This window comes from Ammodytes marinus (assembly GCF_949987685.1).
Source record: "Ammodytes marinus genome assembly, chromosome: 8".
Classification (NCBI taxonomy): domain Eukaryota; kingdom Metazoa; phylum Chordata; class Actinopteri; order Uranoscopiformes; family Ammodytidae; genus Ammodytes; species Ammodytes marinus.
Window position 1 is genome coordinate 29792448 of NC_137212.1, and position 22509 is coordinate 29814956.

Sequence of the window (22509 nt, forward strand, 5' to 3'; positions counted from 1 at the left end):
TTACATACTGTCAGCTAGTTACTGACAGCTAAAGCTGTTCATTCTCCCTTAACTATGAACCGTACCGTACTGTACCGTACCGTGACTTCAAAACCGAGGTACGTACCGAACCGTGACTTTAGTGTACCGTTACACCCCTACTATATACTAGGCCTACTGTATTATACTAGACCAACTACTAGGCCAACTGTGTACTAGACCTTCTGTATACTAGAGCAGTGTTTCTCAATCCTCTCCTGGAGCACCTGTATGCTTTAGACAGCTGTTTCCGGCTCATACAGCTGCTGCTCAGCCTGTTATCAAGCAGCTTTATGTGTTCATAACCAGTTGATTAGAATCAGCTGTGCTGTGACAAAATGTAGGCTAAACCAAAAGTCATAAACGGTAGCCTTTATGACTTTTTGTTTAACCTACATTTTGTTTCCAATTGACTGGTTATTGTTACATGTTCTGCTCCATTCATTTGATCTGAATGTTTTAATAGTTTTTGTCTTTGTCAGCTTGTTGTGTATTTTTATGGTAAATTGTGTATTTGTAATAACACAACATCATTGTAAAATAGGGTCACTCCTCAATTAGTCTCGCAAAGCCAGACCAAAACTATAACAAGTAGTATGGTCTGGATCCAGCCCATTTTGATTCGGCTATACGGGGGAAACTGGGCTGGCCTGTTTTTATTTCTTTAAATCACAATCGTCTAGGGCGGGGCTGAGCCCGGGAAGCAGCAGCGGTGTCCGTGCAAAATAGTGCCGGGGGGGAATTGTTTTGCTGGAACGTCTGCTCGTTCAGAGGCTGTCATAGAAATGGCTTAATCCCAACCGCAAACAGTCACAGTCAGACACACACAGGTTGGCTGTGAGCGAATTGTTTCCGAGTTTGAGGGGGAGCTCAATACGGGAAAGCCAGCAACAGGAAGGGGGGAGTTACGCTGGTAGCCGACGTACGCGCTGATAGCAGCTGGCAAAACCCTGGAAGCCAGACGACTAGGGCCCGAGCGATATGGATTTTTGGGTGCCGATGCCGATTATTTTCTGAGAATAATTACGATAACGATTAAATCGGCCGATTATTTTTTTTCTAAAAAATTTCCTTTAAATATAAATAAATACTTGTTACTGTCAATAGGTGTACAGGAACTTTTTATTTATTGAAATATGCATTATCTAAAAAAAAAGTGTTACAAATATGTTACGCATTTTCAAACTCACATTAAGCATTTTATGTAACTGCACCCAACCCTCTGGAACTCCCTCCCTCCAAACATCAGCATCTCAGACTAAATAAACTCATTCAAAAGTCAACTCAAAACTCACCTCTTTAAGAAAGCATAATTACACCGGACTCCACTCCAAACCCGTTACGTCTCCAGTGGAAATTACACCGCAAATATATCCGTGGTAGCTTCACTCGAAACATTCGGAGCTGAAACCCTGGTAAAATGACATCGCGACACCGACACACCTCAAAGTGCACGACAACAGTTATTGACAACACTGTAGAAAGTTCATATGGGTTCAGGTTAGGGCTGGGCAATATGACAATATCATATCGTGGACGATATGAAAGTGTCTACCGGGAGAGATTTGGCCATACCGTTTATATCGCAGAGAAAAAAAGTTCATGTGGCGGGAGCATAGATGGAGCGGGAGGCAGCTGTCCCTCCGAGTCCCTATAGTTACCCTGCAGTTACACCGCCGCGCCACACGGGGGCTCTGCAGCATAGTTCTGGGCTGCAATACAGCTTCTCTACCCGCAACAGAAGAAGCCTCATCTGTTGCTCTAGCTGTCTAGCTCCATAGCTCCGGTGCGCCGTCACTTTACAGTTAACAAACCAACTCTGTGTCACGGTGGCAGAGCAGCTGGTTTTAACGGTCAAAAATGTCATCGGGCAAAGGAAACTTGCTTGCTGCTTCAGCGTGCTGTTGCCGTGACGCAGAGTTGGCTTGTTTTAAGCCGCAAACTACATGGGTTAGCTCTCGTGAGCTAGCTGGCTAATAATGACATCTTTAGCCTACTCGGGGCTTCACCCCCGTGCTGTTATTGTTGGAGACAGTTTTATGTAACTTTAAAACATGTCAAACTTGAAAATATTAATTGTGTTGAAGCTGGAGTGAAAGTATTACCAGACATTTGCTCATTGGTTAATTTTGACAGTTTTTTAAATGAAGATGAGCAAATACTGCAGGAAAATTCAAGTCTTTCATTATTTTGATATAGGCTACTATCAATTGGAAAATGTAGGCTCTTTGGTTGATGCTGTCATTTTTATTTTGCGCTGACTGACTAAAGCCAGACTGGTGTGGTATTTTGTATGGAAATTTAAGTTCCAAGCAAAAGATGAAAATAATCTAATGTGATTTAAAGTGCAGTACAGTTATTGTAATCCATTGAATTTTAAGGGAAAATACTATATCGTGATATATATCCATATCGTGATATAAAATTACCTATATCGTGATATAAGATTTGGTCCATATCGCCCAGCCCTAGTTCAGGTTGGTATGAGTCAAAGTCATCACACCGAGTTTAAACGACTGCATTTAATCCAAGCATTCAATAAACTGCGCTCCGATACAGACAGGTAAAAGTGAAGTAGGCCACCGGACATTCTGATTCGATGAGGCAACACAGTACGGTGGCTTCGGTGGCTCACATTGAACAAACTGCATAACAAATGATCTAGAAACACTAAGCATTTGTTTTGTTCAAAAATAAATTGCGCAATCTTAACGTTTAAGATTTTTTTCTAAGAGCCTGTCTGGTGGTGTTACCGGTAACACCAGTGTTGTCGCACGTGTATTACTCTGTATGAAAATGTCCACACCGCGGCAACCCTAAATCCAACCAAGTGTAATTTTCACACAGCGGATGCTAATCATATACCAATCAACTAATGAATTGTTCCAGATCATAAGCACACCATCTTTACATAGTTCAGCGTTGTTGCAATTTGATTTTTCCAATGTAATACCTTTTAAGAGCTAAGACCCAAAATGCCCCCGGCCAATCTAACAAGCTCAGTGTGACTTTGATTTAGTATATTGCACTTGGCAGGCTTTCTCCCCTCTCATGAGATGTCAAAAAAAGGCTGTGGTGTAGTTAACTGCAAGCTAAATGTCATGGGATCCTTGCAGTGCTCTGAGGTGTTATTGTATTGCATTATTATCAGGGATAGCAAGGGCTCAGCGCTGCTTCACACAACTCAATGTGTTTATCTGGAATACAGGATCTATGCTTTGGTTGAAAGTTTGGCTTTGGGACAGCCCAGTATTTTAAAGAGTGATCTCAACTTAAGGTGCGAACACACCAAACGCGTTGGGTGCGGTGGCGGCGTTGAAAAATCCTATTTTTGCATAGGGAACCATTGGTTTAGGCGCAATGATGCGTTAGCGGCGGTAAAGCGGTGCTTTGGGCGTGGTAGCCGCGTTACCAAAGCGTCATCGCACCAACGCGCAAGTTAAAAAAATTGAACTTTTAACGCTCCATCGCGTGACGTATAGCCGCGTTGGCCAATCAGCGGTGAGCTTGACCCGACGTCACGGACATCGGCACGGTGGGAGGACAACACAGAGGCTGAGAAACACCGAGGAGGAAATGTATTTGCGGCTGGCTGGTGATATGAAGCCGCTCGGGGTTGGGTTAGAAGACGTGGGGAAAGTGAGCCAGGAGAATGGGCTTCCTGGTTAATTCAGTGAATATGTGCGGCTGTGCTTTAGCCGATAAACCAAGTTAGCACCGGTCGGATAGCGTTAGTTAACTCACCCAGTTGTGTGCGGCCACCACCTCCATATAATGAACCCAAACATAACGGCTAAGTCCGGGGAACTTTCACAACGAGTACAGCCGCGAAGCACCGGTGTTTATGCCTATATCTACGCCAGCCACGGTCCCGTCACAGCCAGGTAGGGTAATGTAGGCTACTTGCCTTTATTTTCTACTGCCCTGTGCACAATGCTGCTGTAAATGTGTTTGGTATGGTGCTGCCTTGCTGTTTGTGTTCATTTCCGAGTGGCATGAATCGGCAATGCTGTTTTAAGGCTATTTGTTCCGTTCAGTTGCTGTTTATTTGTCTTTTGGCACAATTGTTGGCCGTGTTGTTGTTGTTTTTGTGTGGACATGATCGCTGTTGTGTCGGGTCGGGTCTGATCGCAGCCATGGTTGATTAGGGGAATAAATATTTCGGGGTGGGGACTAGCTGCGTAGTGTTGGGCGCGTTGAACCATTTTTTGACACAAAATGATCAAGCGCCAGATCAGATGCGTTGGGCGCGATGGCCACCGCACCCAACGCGTTTGGTGTGTTCGCACCTTTAGGATACGTGGTGTTAACATGTCCTGAGTGATATGAGCCATGCTTATGGTGTGGCATTATTGGTGAGTGAAAGGCCCTATGGTCCATTGTCTCCCATATATTCAGGGGAGCAGGGACTTTTATTTTGTCTGACATTAGTGTCTGTTATGGGAGGGGAGAGGGTTGTGGTGCAGGTCAATAGCGTGTCTTTCATTCAAAGTGAGGACTAGACTCGAAGAAAACATTAAACATAAACAATTATTATTTAACCAGTGTATTTCGCTGTTGTGTTTTTGTTGGCCCTACATGGCATGTTACTTCCCCATACATCATTCAGTGAACTAATGCAGGGCTCCAGACTAACCATTTTACTAGGAGGCACTGGCGCCCCTAACTCAAACTTTTTAAGGGGGGCAAGCAGACAATGTGGGGGCACAGCTAAAATAGACCTGCACCGCAGGACATTCTTTTAGGAAAAGGGATTTTTTTTGCTCTATATCTGCTGACTCCTGTAAGGAAAATAGTTATTGGCCCAAAAGTAACTAATAGTAGCTAGATGACATTATCAACTAATTTGCATAATATGCAATTCTGAAAGAGGCTAAATGAATAGAAAATGCTAATTAACTGGACCATTAACATATTTACAAACTCACTTTACAAACTCTTTTTTTGTTGCCATACAACTATGGTTAGCTTTTTTACAGATATGCAGTGGCCTATTGAATGTGGACCTATACAACTATTCAAGTGTTTACAAACATCACCTGCCAGCGGACACTGTGCTGTCTGGCTGCTGCAGGTGGCGGGGGTCTGCTATCAGACTGGCTGTGTGAGTGAGTGCTGTCAGCAGTAAGGAGGAGTAGACATCAGCCGTTACTACTCGACTCTGGTGATCGCGGTTTAAAAAAAAAGTCGCAAGATGTGTCTCTGGTCTTTAACAGTCTTATCGCTATGGCGGAAAGTCGGCAAATATAGTGGAAAAAGTCGCCAGTTGGCAACATGTTAAAGACGTGACGACAGCGGGACACTGAGATGAGTAGGTCACGTGATCCACGCTGTTGATTGTCTCACTGATCACTCGCGGTCTGTCCATTGCCTCTCTCTCTGTCTCTCTCTCTCTCAAAGCTCTATTAATAATAATGAAAAAAATGTCGGCAAATTTTCCGGTCGTAAAAGTCGTAGTTGTAAAAGAGCACTTGCACTGTCGCAAAAAATGGTGGCAAAAAATGCACCGATTGGTGATGCTCACTGTTGGTCCCCTTGAAGCTGAAATGAAATCAGACATTGCTAAGCTATATTAATCAGGCGAAAATGACGGCCAACGTGTGTTCGCGTGTGTGTTTTACGTCAACTGTGTGTGTGTGTGTACAGACAAAGTTTTTATTTATTGGGGGTGGGAACTCTTGGCACCTTTGATTCGATAAATGTAAATATCCCTGTTGCGGGATGAATAAAGAGAGAGAATCGCGATGCATTGAACAATCGATAATTTTTCCCCACCCCTATTACAGGTTTATCCCATTGACACCGGAGACTCTTTTTCAAGGGAGACCTGTTCCCATTCCCACTTTACCAATCACACACACATTCGTACACTGATAGCAGGCTAACTATCCGGAGCAAATTTGGGTTCATTGTAATACATTCATTGTATTCAAGAACACTTTGACATGTTGCGGGGAGGCGAGGTCCAACCACCCACCCTTTAGTTCAGTGGACGACCGCCATACACAGTTCACCACAGCTAAAATGATGTTGCCAATAAGCATGGTTCGTTCAGCCAACAGTAATATCCTGAATAAATTAATTTTACTCAAGGTCTACTGGGTTTACTTCTATAAATACATTTTCAAGTTCCGTTTTTATATTTTATATATTGTTCTAGTTCTAAGAGAAATTGTTAATGTGTTGAATGATTTGTTTGTAGGTCTTGTACAAACACAAAATGATGTACGTATTAGGGGTGGGAAAAATAATCGATTCTCCGATGCATCGCGATTCTCTCTCGAACGATTCAGAAAAGTTAATCGATTTAATTATTATTATTTTTTTTTTACTATTTAAGACGCGAGTAGTTAAAAGTGGCAACATAAGGGCTGAGAGCAGCAAACCCATATGACCTGCACCGGCTTTGTGTCTGTTAACGTTTTTGTTTGAGAGCTGAATTCCAAGCCATACTTTTTGCACAATGTATTGAAATGACATAGAAAATAACAGAATAGAAATCCTATAGAAACATGATTTACAAGATTAGAAAGAAAATTAAACTGAATCTGTTTAGTTTTAACATACTTCCATATTGTGTTGAAAGCTGCATTGATTATTGCACTGGTCATAGAAAGTCATATTTGTTACAAGAAAAGCTTTTTCTCTAATACAATATTAGAGAAGGTAATTCATCTGTTGATTGTCTTTAATGATCATCTCAAAAGTAGGAAGTGAGTAGCTAACTGAGTAGCAAACTCAGATGTGTAAATATATTTTTGAAAATCACACAAGTATGATACATAAAAAATGCATCGAGATGCATTGATAATCGATTTTGAATGGAATCGTGAGGTGCCAAGAGATTCCCACCCCTAGTGCGTATGATGCAAAAGTAGCACTGATTTCTGAGGCACAAGCAAACCCCTTTGGTTCTCTAATAATAATAAATAATAATGATAACGGATTGGATTTATATAGCGCTTTTCTAGGCACTCAAAGCGCTTTACAGGGTTCCAGGTTCCGATTCATTCACACACAATTATACCGGTGGCGGAAGCGTTGCTGCCATTCAGCGCCTACGGTCCCTCGGACCACCACAAGTATACAGCAGTCATACACATTCACACTAGGCAAGACAGGTGAAGTGTCTTGCCCAAGGACACAACAACCATGACACAACTGGCATGACGGGAATCGAACCTCCAACCCTTCGATCATTGGCCGACCCGCTCTACCACCTGAGCCACAGTCACCCCAATGTGACTAAAAATCCTCTGACAATGTGTCCTTCCTCTTGTTGTTGCAGGTTGGGCGCCCATGGTACAAGGCCCTGGCTGAACATACTGCTGCTGCATACAGACCTAGTACTGTGGTGAGTGATGCACAGGCTGTAAAGTCTTTTTCTAATTCACATCAGAGCTCATGGAGCCTTGACATAACGTGTGTAACATATCCATAACTTTCCAAACTTGAATTTTAATTAAGATTTTGCATAACCTGTCATTGGTTCTTGTTGCTTGTTCTGACTTAACTAAAGTATGTCTAATAGAATGCACAGGGTTGGCTCATAGGATCCTAAAAACTTAAACAATATAGTTGAATTCAGTATTCATGTTCTACCAAGATTAAAACAGAAAAAGAAGACGTTGATAACAAGCTTTTTTTAAAGAGTTATTTTTGCTCTGGTCCAAATCAGAGTGAATAAGGTTTGGTTTCTTTTTTTTATTTATTTTTTTCTTTCTCTGAGAAGTTTCTTGCAAATGTGCCTTGATTGGATAATAGAGAATGGAAGCAACCGTGAAACAGGTGTGTGTAGGAGGAGGGGGGGGGCATGGTGTCTTGGGTCGGTTCCAGTAAACTGTACCAAGAGGGAGAACAAACCAGAGTCTGAATCAACAGCACACATTTGAAACTGCACTAACCTGATTGGCAGTGTATAACACAAGAGCCATTGTTAACATACACATTTCCCATAGACCTGGATGCTTCCTATATCCCTTCCCTCTTTGGAGAACATGAATGTTGGAAGTGGTTTTTTGCTCTTGTAACCTTCTGTGATTGTCAAATGTTTGAAGGCTTTGGTTGATTTCCTTTGGAAGAACGGCTTACTTCCTGTTTTGCACCGTTAAAGGATCTGGCCGACTTCCTGTGAACTCAACACAGCAGTGTACAATAAGAGACAGGAGCCATAGAGGCTATCAGTCTCCATGGTGATGCTTTGTTTCAGCTTGGATACCCAAGGACTTTGTTCTCTGGTTGAAGCGAGATGCACTGCTGGCACTAAGAGTGTGTCACCAAATTTCGCGATAGTAAAACACCTCGATTTCTCGTACAGGTTAAAAATTGTCTTGCAATATCACGTCACAGAGGCTACGTCCAGATTTTTTTTTTTACAGTCAATGGGCTTTTCACAACATTTTAAGCCTCTGCGCTCCTCTCCAATCAGCAATGATATTGCCAAACGGAGGTCTACACGTGTGTCAGTTGTTTTCTGTGTTGGTGGCTATTCTGTGGTGGTATGTCTGTGATCAATGGAGAGGAGAGACGTCAGCTTACCCCGGTATTCATTGGCGTGTGTCAAGTCCGTGATAATGTAAGCGCTGGTCAAGCAGGAGCCTCTGGAGTCATGGTCAGCGTCAAGGCTGTATTATTGTATTGCATCACACGCTGTGCCGTCACTCTCACCACCTGACCACCGCAAGTACATTCTCTACCTGTGGGAAACACTGAACACATTGTCCATATTGCTGTGCTGTTTTGTTTGGTTGTGAATAAATATTTGATTGAATTGAAGCTACTCCTGCTTTTAACCATGGTTGTGATTGTTCCTTAGATATGCATGGCCTGCAGATCAACTAAAAAGTGAGCCCACAGTGTGTAGCAAATGTGGGTAGAGAGGGTTAAATAGTGTCTAAATATTGTATTGCATCGTTAGCGTGGACCCAGTATCGTATATCATGAGATGAGGGTATCGTCACACACCACTAGCTGTCACCCATTTTAGCAACTAGCTTTGTTACTGTCAGGTCAGAATCATTTAACGGGTTTGTTTCCCATCAGCACTGCTCCTTTGTTTTGTTCATTCTTCATGATGCCATAACTCACTGTAACTCTTATAATAATAATGGACCATACACTTAACATGTGTATGCACAACAAAGTGAAATGGGCGGTCGGTAGCCAAGGCGGGGGGCTGGCGTTGGCCAAAAAAGTATTTATCAACCGGTTATCCAGTTGAATTCGGCTTACAGTACATGACTCATACATTAAACAATGGGTGGGTTTTTGGAGCAGAGCTTTTCAATCAAACCATGTTTAATTTCAACTGCATACAACCAATGTGGTGCGCTGGCAGGTCAAAGGGTAATGCTATTTACCACATTTTAATTGGGCCCCCAGACTGCAGCCTCACTCAACACCTTTGCTTGTGGCCTAATACCCCCAGGCTGTCAATCATCCTGTTTGTTCCTGGCGCTTCCTTGGTCTCCTCCTGGAAATAGATGCTTGCCTGGTTCTTTGGTAACAGCACATGGATTAACAGCTTACTATAATGGAAGCAGTCCAAACACAAACACTACACAAGGCTGTAATCCAGGATGACATCAAAGTGTAAAGCCTGTAGAAAGTCTGTGTGGGCTCAATTCATTAGTTGGATGTGATATGTTGCACTTAGAGGTCAATCAAAAATAACCCAAACATGTAATATGTTAAAATGAGTGTGAGAGAGCGTGACTTGAGAATGCTCTTGCTCAACATAGAGCTGCTTTGGAGATTGATGGCATGTTTCAGAGTAAAGAGTTATGTGGCTACGAGGAACTACTTTACTGTTGATCTAGTGGCACATTATAAAAGCGTTTTTGATATTTTAAATTATTTTATACAACATGCTGTTACAGGTCATTTATTATCAGAGGAAAAAATGTGACTGTTTTTTCAAAACATTTAAAAAGGTCATCGTAGAAGGTTTACTTCAGATGGTGATGAAATCATAGATTTGAACTTATCTGTAATGTAGAATGTCAGAAGTTTTTGGATCTGAATGATTTGAGTGTTTGACCATAAATGCATCTTACCCTTAAGCCTTAACTGATGTACCCTTGTAACATATTGGTGTTTGGTGGTAAAATTGTGGGTCCACTTGCACTGGTGTGTAGTCAGTGTAATATCCCATCCCACAATGAGCATAGCAAAGTAAGCGGTATCCATGACTTAGTTCTAGAAGGTGCATCAGACTTGACCTTCTACAGAGATTGTGGACCGTGACTTGGGTGATATCTTCTAATCCAAGCAAGCCGGGCATCTGGCGATGAGATAACAAGCACGGATTGAGTGGCCCTCACTGACCTGCTTGCATTCAGACGGACACCAGTGGTCCAGAGCAGGTTTAACTGCCCGTCAAGTGAAGCTAGCTGGCAAGGCTACATGCTACCATCTGTCAGTGACAGATAGCTGGCCTTGCTGACCTCACATAGGCCATGTGAGGCAGAGCTAGGCTTGCCAGTGCAATCTGTCACTCAGGGAGAGAGCAGTAACTCCTTGAGGGGGAGGGGAGAGCCACATGCAGATCACAGTCAATTTGTGTTGTCACTTGATCTTACACAACTGCACAGGGGAATTTAAAACCTCAGAAGGGGGTTTACAGGCTAGCGCTAGCTAAGAACCAGATCATTAAATAGTTAAACTGCTTCTATAATTGTAGTCTTCTGCCACACTAGTGGTACACAATGATACACTGGGCAAAGTTATGGGCATTTCCATGAGGATGTATTGTTGTTAGTACCACTTTCAAACAGTAATTTTTTCTTTCTATTTTTTTAAAGATAATTTTTTGGCATTTTATGCTTTTTCTAGACAGGAGAGACAGATATTAAATGGGGCAGAGCCAGATGACATGCAGAGCCAGGGCCAGATTCAAACCCTTGGTCTGCTGCTTCCTATGACTGAGGGTGCACTCACACTAGGTCATCTGTACCGTGCCCAAGTACGTTTACCCCCTAAGTCTAGTACGTTTGGCCAGTGTGAGTAGGCCATCCATACTAAAGCACGGTGCACTTCCTCGGCCACAGCACACTTGGGAGTGGTGTACTCAGGCCACAGTACAGATGCTATTAATGAGCTGACACGGCAACCATGCTTGGGCACAGACTAGTAGGTCACCTTTGCCTGGTGTGAGTGCGCCCTGAGTCTCTATTGGTCGGCGCTCGAACCACTACACCAAGAGGAGTGGAGGTGGGGAAGGGGGTGTTGTGCGATTATTGTGGACAATATGTCTACTGTGATGCGGTAGCCTATAATTCATGAATGGTTATAATTAGCCTACTTGCTTGATTTCTTTTTGGATATTTGGTATTTCCCAATTCAAACCCTATCTTGCCTTTGATCTGTAAAATATGTGGGCTTCCCCTTGTCAATTTACATCAACAGCCACACAGCTACTCTCTTCAATGACTTAACAGTGTTTTTATTATCGTTCTATTTTTGATGTACAGTTCCATGTCTTGCTCATTTGCATGTCTTTGTCTGGATTGTAGCCATAGGCACAGGTTTCTGCCGTCTGACTCTAAACCATCTCTGGCTTTTGTTCACAGCGTAGGGCGCCTGGTTTTCTAGTGAGAATCTATTGTTCATGTGTGACCCTTACCGGGGACAAGACAATTGGATTGCATTTTAAAGTGAGAGACTATGAAAAAGATCAGCACTGGAGCATCACATCCCCCCTGCTGCCTGTATTTCTTCCTGAAAATAGAGCTGTCAAATCTGAGCCTTTAAATAGGAACGAGCCCCATTTCCACCTGCACTGTCACCTCAGAGCAGCAGCCAATCACAGCAAGGCTCTGCTTTATGTATCGACGCAGAAAAAACTCTTCACAGAACACAACACCTACATGATAGATATTATTACCACAGACTGGGAGTGACAAAAGGACTCATGATGCATTGAGACACAGTTGTGTGTGTGTGTGTGTGTGTGTGTGTGTGTGTGTGTGTGTGTGTGTGTGTGTGTGTGTGTGTGTGTGTGTGTGTGTGTGTGTGTGTGTGTGTGTGTGTGTGTGTGTGTGTGTGTGTGTGTGTGTGTGTGTGTGTGTGTGTGTGTGGGGGGGCAGTGAGTTTGTGAGTTACCTGCCATTTAAAGACCATCATACCGCCCAGCCCTATTTGCAATAGTGACTTACTATTGTTTTTTTTGCGTTGGGCAATATATTGCATCACTTGTAGGATGGATTATAGGCCTATTGCCGTGCATTGCTATCTGGCAGACTTGATTCGTTCTTAAAATAGAAGTATACACGAGTAGGCCTACTCGAGAAGTCCTCCAGGAATCAACATGATCTCTCCATGTTGGTATTCACTACTTGTGCCCATCCCTAATTAGTAGTAGTCTTTTAAAAGAGCAGGCTGTAATCTGTTTGTAGTATACATGGCAGGGTGTGTCGTACAGTGTCACCGCACATCAGTGCATTGCAGACTGAATTGTTCCACTGAAAAGGCTCAGAAAGAAAATGCTGTGAAATATATTGAAGTTGCTTCAAGTTATATATCGTTAGTCTCATAGCATAATTGCCTAAATCACATTTACTCTACTCTACTTTTACTCTACATCTACTCTATTCTACATCTACTCTACTCTACATCTACGTTAGCCTAATAGCATAATTGCCTAAGTCTGTACCTTTTTAGGCGGTGACATACTTTAAGCACACACCTCAAACAGATACATTGTTCAGGCATTTGCCTCATTGTTTGGGCACAGTTTTTAAAGACATAATGGAATGCATATAAAGGCAGTCAAATCAAGCGCCCCACTATCCACTACCACTTAATACAGTAAATGTGCCATCCAGCTGGTCTTCAATGTTCACATTTAGATCTCGTTACCGCTTGTGTTGTTCTCGATAACAAAGAGGCTGAGAGTTACACTTGATTGATGTATAGGGAAATAAGTTGTGACAGCAAGTAGCCCATTGTCACATATTGATATTGCGGTGTTATGTATTATCACACACTTGTTGGAGTGATGGGTTGTTTGATTAGCCTGTGTTTTACTTGAATGAATGAGGTATGCCAGCCGCTAACCTCAGACAAATAGGATCTGCTTAGTGATATTGATTACATAATGTGAGGGATGGAGCCTGCCTCACTATCATTAGTATGAAGTCCCTCTTCCTTTCTCAATAGCATGTTAGCAAACAGGTTATACACTGCATCATTTCGAGATATATCTGTTGTTGTGTTGATTGATCGATTCTTTCCATACTCCCTGGTTGAGCTGTGAGACGATTTAAGGTTTGACTGTACAGGCCAGTTCGTCACTGGCAGCATTCACAAGAGGAGGGAGAGAGTAGGAAGAAGGGAGGGAGAGAGGGAGGGAGGGAGGGAGGGAAGCAGAGGGAGAAATGCAGAGCCAGAGATTCCCTGCTCCTCTCCCATCCCCCACACACTACTGTAAACACAGAGGCTGCAGGCTTCTATGGCGGCTCCACAGCGCCACTGCAGTGGGCTGGTGGTGGAGGGAACTACAGCTGTGTGTTTACAAGCCTGCTGTGCTCCCCGAGCAAGGCTGCTGTCACATAGGATCAGAGAAGAGACAGGCTGATTTATGACACAACAGACTGCAGCTTTTCATCTCAAGCAAACACAACAGCAGTTGATTTGACTCTGACTTCCTTCTCCCTTTAAGGCCAAACACTGTATGTGAATACGGTCACATTTTAAACCTATAGATATCATCATGCTAACTTTGCTAGTTGATTACGGACATTAAAATAATTAATTTTTGTATTACATTTTTTCAGAATGTTTGAATAAATAATTGGCATCTCTTAAAAAAAACATCTAGAGGTTGGATAAAGCTAGCTAAGCGAATTCATAGGTTTTGCATTCCTGAATACAACTTGATTACAGTCCGCAGGTGTGTGTGTGTGTGTGTGTGTGTGTGTGTGTGTGTGTGTGTGTGTGTGTGTGTGTGTGTGTGTGTGTGTGTGTGCGCGTGCGCCTAAATTAAGTGACTCTTGAAATGGAACACACACTAACCACCCAGTGCAGGGCTGTGGCATGTTTCAAAGTTACTAGGCAGCTGATGGAAAGTGAAAGCAGCCCAGCTGCTGCTTATGATTTCATAGAAGGCCTAATGTTGCTAGGGCCTCACGAAACATTGAGATACTGTTCTCTAGAGTAGAACAGTATCTCAGTGTGTCATGGGGCCATAGCAATCACTCATGTCTATCCCTACGTTCCAATTCCCATACTTCCCTACTATTTAGTACGCCAGAAGAATATTTAGGATGACCCAACCAATACATGCAGGTCAATTGTAGAATGCTGAAAATTCATAAATACCCCACTAACTCCAATAGCATTTTGGAGTATTTGTCTTTATTCTTGACATTTCTCGACATAATGAAAAAAAAATCTTCCTCATCTGATTTTTTTTCTGTCCCTTCCGTACTTTAGTATATAGTGTAGTAAAAATAAAAAGTGTGTGATTTGGAACGCAGGGTGTATCTCTTTTAGTGCTGTCTGGTTCCCCGTCTCCTGGGTCATAGACAGAGCAGCCATGACGGCCTTATTCTCATGTGATGGTGCATACTGACAGAGTGGAGTATGCTGCTAATGCTGCTATTGTTGTTGTTGTGGTTGTGGCCACACTACGTTTCCACAATGGTGTGTATGTGTTGTGTAATTGCATCCTGTGTGCTGTCACAGTGAGCAGTATCTCCTCAGGTTAACATTAAACATTCACCTCATCTTCTCATTACCGATGTAATGTTCAGTTTGGTGACCATGTTAAACAACGTCTGGTCCTGACTACTGCTGCCTCTCCCACCTTTAGTTTTAAGGCAACATGTCATCATACTAAATGTGGGCTGTCTATTGGCAATGACTTCACAATACGATACGCATCACGATACATGGGTTATGATACATTGCGATGCGTATTGTGACATTTTGCAATATTCCACATAGTTCACTAGAAAATGTAAAAACAGAAACAGAGCTGAAAAACAAGTTGCTGTGTACAATCTGGGTGGTCTACATACATCACAACACAATATACTGATATTTCAGTGGACAAATTGAGTCAAAACAATTTAATTCAACCCTTTTTATTTTAGATAAAAAAATCCAGCAATTCAGGGTAGATAACCGTACTGCTACAACTACAGGAGTGGACATTTTAGTTCACAACCCAATACAAAAAAAACATTTGAAAAACTTTTTTCAAAATATTGATTTTTAGAGCTGCCGATACGATACATCACACATTTTATTTTATTTTTTAAGCACATCCCTATATTAATATGTTATGTGGCTGCAGACAACATCTTGTGCTCACTATACCGAGGATAGGGTTGATCCATTCAATGCCATTAGCTGCTCTGAAAGTAGTTTCCTCCCCGGAGAGCTCGAGGCATTACATGGCTGATTATTCTCAGGGGAACTGGGCTTTGAGCTGGCCTTTTATTTATTATCTTTTCTCTTTGTGAGCCTTTTCAGTTTTGGTTCCTAACCGTTTAAGTTGAAACCACGGACAAAGGTAATGTGTAATGATCCCCTGACATAAGCTTTGATGCACAGCACAGCTTGGTGTTATACAGTCCTGTTGATTTCAATATGGATGATACATAAGAACTCCTCTTAAATGCTCTATGACAGGGGTGGCCAACCCGCGGCTCGCGAGCCGCATGCGGCTCTTTGCCCAGCTTCGTGCGGCTCTTCAGTTCATATCAAATTATATGATTATAATGTTTTTTTTTAATACTTTTTTTTGTGTGGGCCTATGTGTGTGCATGTTCGCAAACGTTTCATGCGGCTCTTACGTTCGTTTTACATGTTGTCTATTATTTCATTTTTTATTTTATTAATGTGTAGGCCCTATGTGTATGCCTGTTCGCAAATGTTTAATTGAGGACACAACATAACGTTCGCAAACGTTTGGTGCGGACGCAACATAAAACTGCCCGCACAGCTTGGAGGGAGGTTTTCCGTGAGTAAACTATTTGTGTCAAGTTCGCTCCGAAACAGAGTGGGAGAGTTCATATTTTTTGTTGAACGTTATGCCAAGCCATTCTGCCTTATATGCCAGGTGTCATTTGCGCATTTCAAGGCTTCAAATCTTCAGCGCCACTTCAGCTCTCTCCATGCTAAAAGTAAGTCCCACAAAGCAACATGCATAGTAAGAGAAAAACGCTATTTTAAATTGTTATATTTTTGTTTGTGGACTTGGTTGAACTGAGAGTTTGTGTGTGAGGCAGTGCACACAGTGTTCATTGTTGAAAATGACTGCCCTGTCGTCTTTAGTCCAGTCCTGTCATTATCACAGGGGCGGCCTTAACGATCTGGGGGCCCGTTTCAAGTCCTAGTGTGGGGCCCCCTGTTTTTTTTTTTTTTTTTTTTTTAATAAATAATGCTTGTGCATGCATGTGCAAGCTCCCCGCGAAAATAAAAACGCCCCCCCCCCCCCCTGAAATCTTACTGGCCACCCCAGTGCCCCCCCCCCAGTTCAAATGTTATTTTTAATTTTAATTTAATTTTTTTAATTTAATTTTTTTCCTGATATGTATCCTAGTTCAGAGATGATCTGTATTTTTTTTTTCTTTCTTAACTTTTTTTGATAGGTAGTTGCCAAGTTCATCACACAAACACTCCAATCCACTGATATGAGATCAGTTTGCAATTTTCAATTACTAAATTAATGGTAGGACTGTGGCCACTAGAACTGGTCTCTGGTCAGCAAAGGTCTTGAAAACAGCATACGTGTGCTTGTGACATGCGTGCCACCCATGCATGTGTATAGGCACGTGTCCCAGCAGATTTTTGAAATCTGAATAAAAAAATTAAAGTTTGTAGTTAGCGAGTGTAACATGTTCTTAGCAAGGGCAGACTTTCATAAATAAAGGTTTATTTTTTTAGCAAGATATTTGGTCAAAAGCTAGTGGTCATCCGTTCCTCTGTCCAGTTGTTAGGCATCTGGCTGCTAGCAAGTTATGTTGTCTTGCTAATTTTACTATTCATCTGAGCTGAAATAAATATTTACTTTTTCCTTTATTATCTTCGCTAGAATGCACCAGAATGCTTAGATTACATGTTAAAACACAAACAAATCTTCTGGGGGGGGATGCCCCCAGACCCCCCTTCAGGGGTTTAGTTTTCTGACAAACATTACAATGGATACTAACATGATGTGGGCATTTGGGATTATAAATCATATTTGAATTGGTTGTACAGCATATCACATGCTATTCATTCAGGGGTGCGATGGCCACCCCACTCTAACTCTGTGGCCCACCTTGGCCACCCCCAGTCAAAATTTCCTGGAATCACCACTGTGTGTACCCGTGTGTACGATGTGGCTCTTTGCAGTAACACAGTAAAAAATGTGGCTCTTTGTCTCTGACTGGTTGGCCACCCCTGCTCTTTGACATCATGTTGAAATTGTATATTTAAATAGGGTTACATTAAAGGGTTAGTTCAACATTTTAAATTTTGAGCTATTTGCCTCACTCTTCGGCTCAAGAAAAGGTGACAGAAACTGTTCCTGTAACTGTGCTTGCATATCTGATATAGAAATGGGAAAAGGTTGTCCATCCAGGTCATCTTAACTCAAACACTGGTAGTCAAGGGGAGCAGGTCATAAGATACTTTACAACATCACTAAACCCTCCTGTGTGCAAGTTGGGACTTGTTTATTTACCACGTTATGTTGCGCTAGGGCTGGGCATTATGGACCAAATCTTGTATCACGATATAGGTAATTTTATATCACGATATGGATATATATCACGGTATAGTATTTTTCCTTTAAATTCAATGGATTATAACCGTACTGAACTTTAATCACATTAGATTATTTTCATATTTTGCTTGGAACTTAAATTTCCATACAAAAGAGAAACTGGTGCAAAATACCACACCAGTCTGGCTTTAGTCAGTCAGTGCAAAATAAAAATGACAGCATCAACCAAATACACTACATTTTCCAATTGATAGTAGCCTATATCAAAATAATGAAAGACTTGAATTTTCCTGCAGTATTTGCTCATCTTCATTTAAAAAAGCTGTCAAAATTAACTAGTGAGCAAATGTCTGGTAATACTTTCACTCCAGCTTCACTCCAGCTTCAACACAAATAATATTTTCAAGTTTGACATGTTTTAAAGTTACATAAAACCAGCCTTGCTGGCTGTCTCCACCAATAACAGCACGGGGGTTAAGCCCTGAGTAGATGCTAAAGATGTCATTGTTAGCCAGCTAGCTCACGAGAGCTAACCCATGTAGTTTGTGGCTTAAAACAAGCCAACTCTGCGTCATGGCAACAGCACACTGAAGCGCCGCACACAGCAGCAAGTTTCCTTTGCCCGATGACATTTTTGACCATTAATACCAGCTGCTCTGCCACCGTGACACGGAGTTGGTTTGTTAACTGTAGTGACGGCGCACCGGAGCTATACAGCTAGAGCAACAGATGAGGCTTCTTCTGTTGAGGGTAGAGAAGCTGTATTGCAGCCCAGAACTCTGCTGCAGAGCCCCCGTGTGGCGGGGGGTGTAACTGCAGTGTAACTGTAGGGACTCGGAGGGACAGCTGCCTCCCGCCACATGAACAGTTTTTCTCCGCGATATAAACGGTATGGCCGAATCTCTCCCGGTAGACACTTTCATATCGTCCACGGTATGACACCGTCATATCGCCCAGCCCTATGTTGCGCTATATATTTTTACACCTGATTTAATTTGAGAATCAAATACATTCTGGAAAGAAAACAGGAAGTCTCTGTCACAGTTCTAGAATGACATAATGTGTAGAAATATATAGCGCAACATACTAAATAAACAAGTCCCAACAAGCACACAGAAGTGTTTGAGCTAAGCTAACCTGGATGTGCAAACTTTGCCCATTTCTATATCAAAAATGCACGCACAGTTACAGGAACAGTTTCTGTCACCTTTTCTTGAGCCGAAGAAAGAGGCAAAGCAAACAGATGAGCTAGATCTGTGACATGTCGCTGTGCACTTTAGAACTGCACATCTTTGAGGTGGACCACCCATCTATGCAGTAACCCTTAAAGTAGATTAGAATGTGGTATACGTATATGTGGGGTTTGGCTAAACATATTTTGAAAGTATTCAACTTAGGCTAAATACTGTCTGATTCTCAGATGTACAAACATATCGGTGCTGTCTTTATGGCACTGCGGTCCCATTTGTCATGTGCATTGAGCGGTGGTGTTGACTAGGGGTGGGAATCTCTTGGCACCTTTCGATTCGATTCCGAGGTCAACGATTCGATTCAAAATCGATTCTCAATGCATCTCGATGCAATTTTTTTTTACGTACCTATGTGTGATTTTCAAAAATATATTTATATACACATCTGAGTTTGCTACTCAGAGTTTGCTACTCACTTCCTACTTTTGTGATGATCATTAAATACAATCAACAGATGAATTACCTTCTCTAATATATTAGAGAAAAAGCTTTTCTTGTTACAAATATGACTTTCTATGACCAGTGCAATAATCAATGCAGCTTGCATTTCAACACAATATGGAAGTATGTAAAAACTAAACCGATTCAGTTTAATTTTCTTTCTACTCTTGTGAATCATGTTTCTATAGGATTTCTATTCTATTATTTTCTATGTCATTTCAACACATGTGCATGTGCTCTCTGCCCTTTTGTCGCCACTTTTAACAACTCACACTTGTGTGGTGTGCATGCGCAGTGGCGTAGGAAATACTAATATTAAATACTAGTAAAACATTTTTTTTTTTTAATAAATCGATATTAACTTTTATGAATCGATTCGGAATCGTTCGAGAGAGAATCGCGATTAATCGGAAAATCGATTATTTTTCCCACCCCTAGTGTTGACTGTTTTCTGTGTGTGTGTTGCAGGCTCGGTGTGTGCGTGCTGACCTCATGGTGTAACAGGAGTAAAGATGAGCATTAGCAGTGATGAGGTCAACTTCCTGGTCTACAGATACCTACAGGAGTCAGGTAACCAAGCAACACCTTCTACTCATCATGTCTGCACTATAGGCCATCTAATTAGACCACACTGTCAGCATGCTCAATGCTTAACTAGAACATTAGTATTAAAATAAATGATACACAATTACATTATTAATCAGTTAATATCTACAGGTTGTTTGTTGTCAGTGAGCTCCATGGTAACGCAGTGATTGACAGGCTGACTGAAATGCTCTTCAGCGAGACATAAACTCCCCTCCCCATACCCTTCTTAAAATACACAAACTTTTTTCCTTTATTGTTGCACATAAAAGTCGGTCGCGTACTGACCCCCCAAAGGCCCATTCTGAGCCAGGAAAAACCCTGCTAGTATTCCAAAACCTAAGCAGGAGGGTCCGGGGGTTTCCCCCCATACATTTTGTGCTTCAAAGACATTGTTTCATGCATTCTGGTGACTTTAGAAAACAAAAACACCATGGGAATAATTCTGAGCTGAATGTGGGGTGCCCTCATACCATTTTCTGCTACTGCAATTACACAGTGTCAAGCGCTCTCTACTGGAGAACACACGGAACTACATCTTCAAATAACAAACAAGGGGTTTAGTTGCCCTATATTCTATGGGTTACACCAGCATGCTGTTTTCAAAACAACTTAACAGTTTAAAGGGGGGGGGGGTTGCGTTGCTCATTGAAATATTCAACAATCTTCTGGCATATTGCACCGTCTTCCTGATCTGATGCATCCCTAATATCCATTAGGCACCTGTAAGCTACATGTCAGTTTATTAAGTCAACTTTGGGCTGCAACTGTCGGTGTGAGTCAGCCTGTTGTATGAAAGACAGAGTGTGGCAAAGGGAAGGAGAGTAAACAGCAGTGTTGGTACAGAATGCAGCATACAGTGGGATAGAGTGAGGGCCAAGGCATCTATCATAGATGGTAAATAAACTGCATTTATTTGAGCCCTTTAGCCTGAGAGCAGGGCTAAAAGGCTTTATGCCTGGCAACATGCTGACCTGCTCAGTGGGAGGGGATCTGGCCTCAGCTGGAGAATGGTGTTGCTTTTCAGACAGAAGAACTTGTTCAAATGATACTGCAAATGTTTTTTTTAATGTGGGATTTCTAATTATGAGCTCAAAAATAAAGACAAAGGGGTGAAAACACAATGTATGTAAATATTAATGAAGTCAATCTTTTTCTGCAACATTACATTGTGTGGTTGCCTTCCACTCCTTCACTCGTCTTCTCTCCTCCCCTGCCCTCTCTGTCTGTCCAGGGTTCTCCCACTCAGCGTTCACCTTTGGTATAGAGAGTCACATCAGTCAGTCTAACATCAATGGAGCTCTGGTTCCCCCTGCTGCCCTCATCTCCATCATCCAGAAGGGCCTGCAGTACGTGGAGGCTGAAGTCAGCATCAATGAGGTGGGACACACACCACACAGTACACACACCACACAGTGCACACTAGACTGTTGGGCAATTCATCCAAACCCACATTCAGACCCTGTCATTCCCTGTGTTCCAATCCCCATACTTCCCTACTATTTAGTATGCCAGAAAAAGATTTAGGATGTCCCAATACATGCACGTCAATTGTAGCATGCTGAAAATACCTAAATGCCCCACTAACTCCAATAGCATTTTAGAGTATTTCTCTTTATTCTTGACATTTCTTGACATAATGAAACAAATCTACCTTATCTGATTTTTTTTCTCTCCTGTGGCCCTAAAACTCTTCTGTACTTTAGTATGTAGTGTCGTAAAAAGAAAAAGTATGTGATTTGGAATGCAGGGATTGACTTCAATTTGTAGATTATTTTGATCTGGGCCATGTCCAAGCCCCTCTTTTTTTACTCTTAATCAGCAGTGATTTTATTTACTTTTTCTACTTTTCTAATGGCAATGATGAGGGGAAAAACACTAAATGATCATTCATTAATTGTAAATGGAGGTAAAATGTTCATTTAATGGTGATATTGATTTATTGGTCAACGTGTCCAACCCTAATCCCAACCCTCCCCTCCCCTACTACTGCCATCGGTGTATGAGTGTGTGTATGAATGGGTGAATGTGGTAAGAAATGTAAAGTGCTTTGGGGCTGAGAAAATCGGCTAAAAAAGCGCTATATAAGTCAAGTCCATTTACCATTTTGTCCCTGTGTGTAGGATGGCACGTTGTTTGACGGCCGGCCCATAGAGTCTCTGTCGCTGATAGACGCGGTGATGCCTGACGTGGTCCAGACCAGACAGCAGGCGTACAGGGACAAGATGGCCCAGCAGCAGGCTGCAGGCTCAGCCCCGTCTTCAGCCACCGGGGGCAGCATCACCACCGCCAACGCAAAGAACGGAGAGAACACTGCCAACGGGGAGGAGAACGGAGCACATGCCTTAGCTAGTGAGTCAAGTCTTAGTGCAAACGTGATGGTTAGCTTACCTGCAAAGAAAAGAGCTACTTTTCACTATTTACTGGTGCAGTGTGTAGAATTGATTGACGTTTTTTGAGATTTTTTGGTTGTAATAATAATACTTTTTTTATTAGCCT

The 22509-nt window shown here is 42.1% G+C and overlaps 1 protein-coding gene across 1 annotated transcript in view; it reads left to right on the plus strand.

Moving 5' to 3' along the window:
• Positions 1-22509, plus strand: part of tbl1xr1a (TBL1X/Y related 1a) — a 57844-nt gene that overhangs the window by 23962 nt on the left and 11373 nt on the right. The window contains exons 2-5 of the mRNA XM_080033088.1: positions 7307-7372; positions 19894-19995; positions 21245-21390; positions 22134-22362. Coding sequence (XP_079889214.1) covers positions 19938-19995; positions 21245-21390; positions 22134-22362 — 433 coding nt within the window. The 5' untranslated portion in view covers positions 7307-7372; positions 19894-19937. The remainder of the gene's footprint in view (positions 1-7306; positions 7373-19893; positions 19996-21244; positions 21391-22133; positions 22363-22509) is intronic.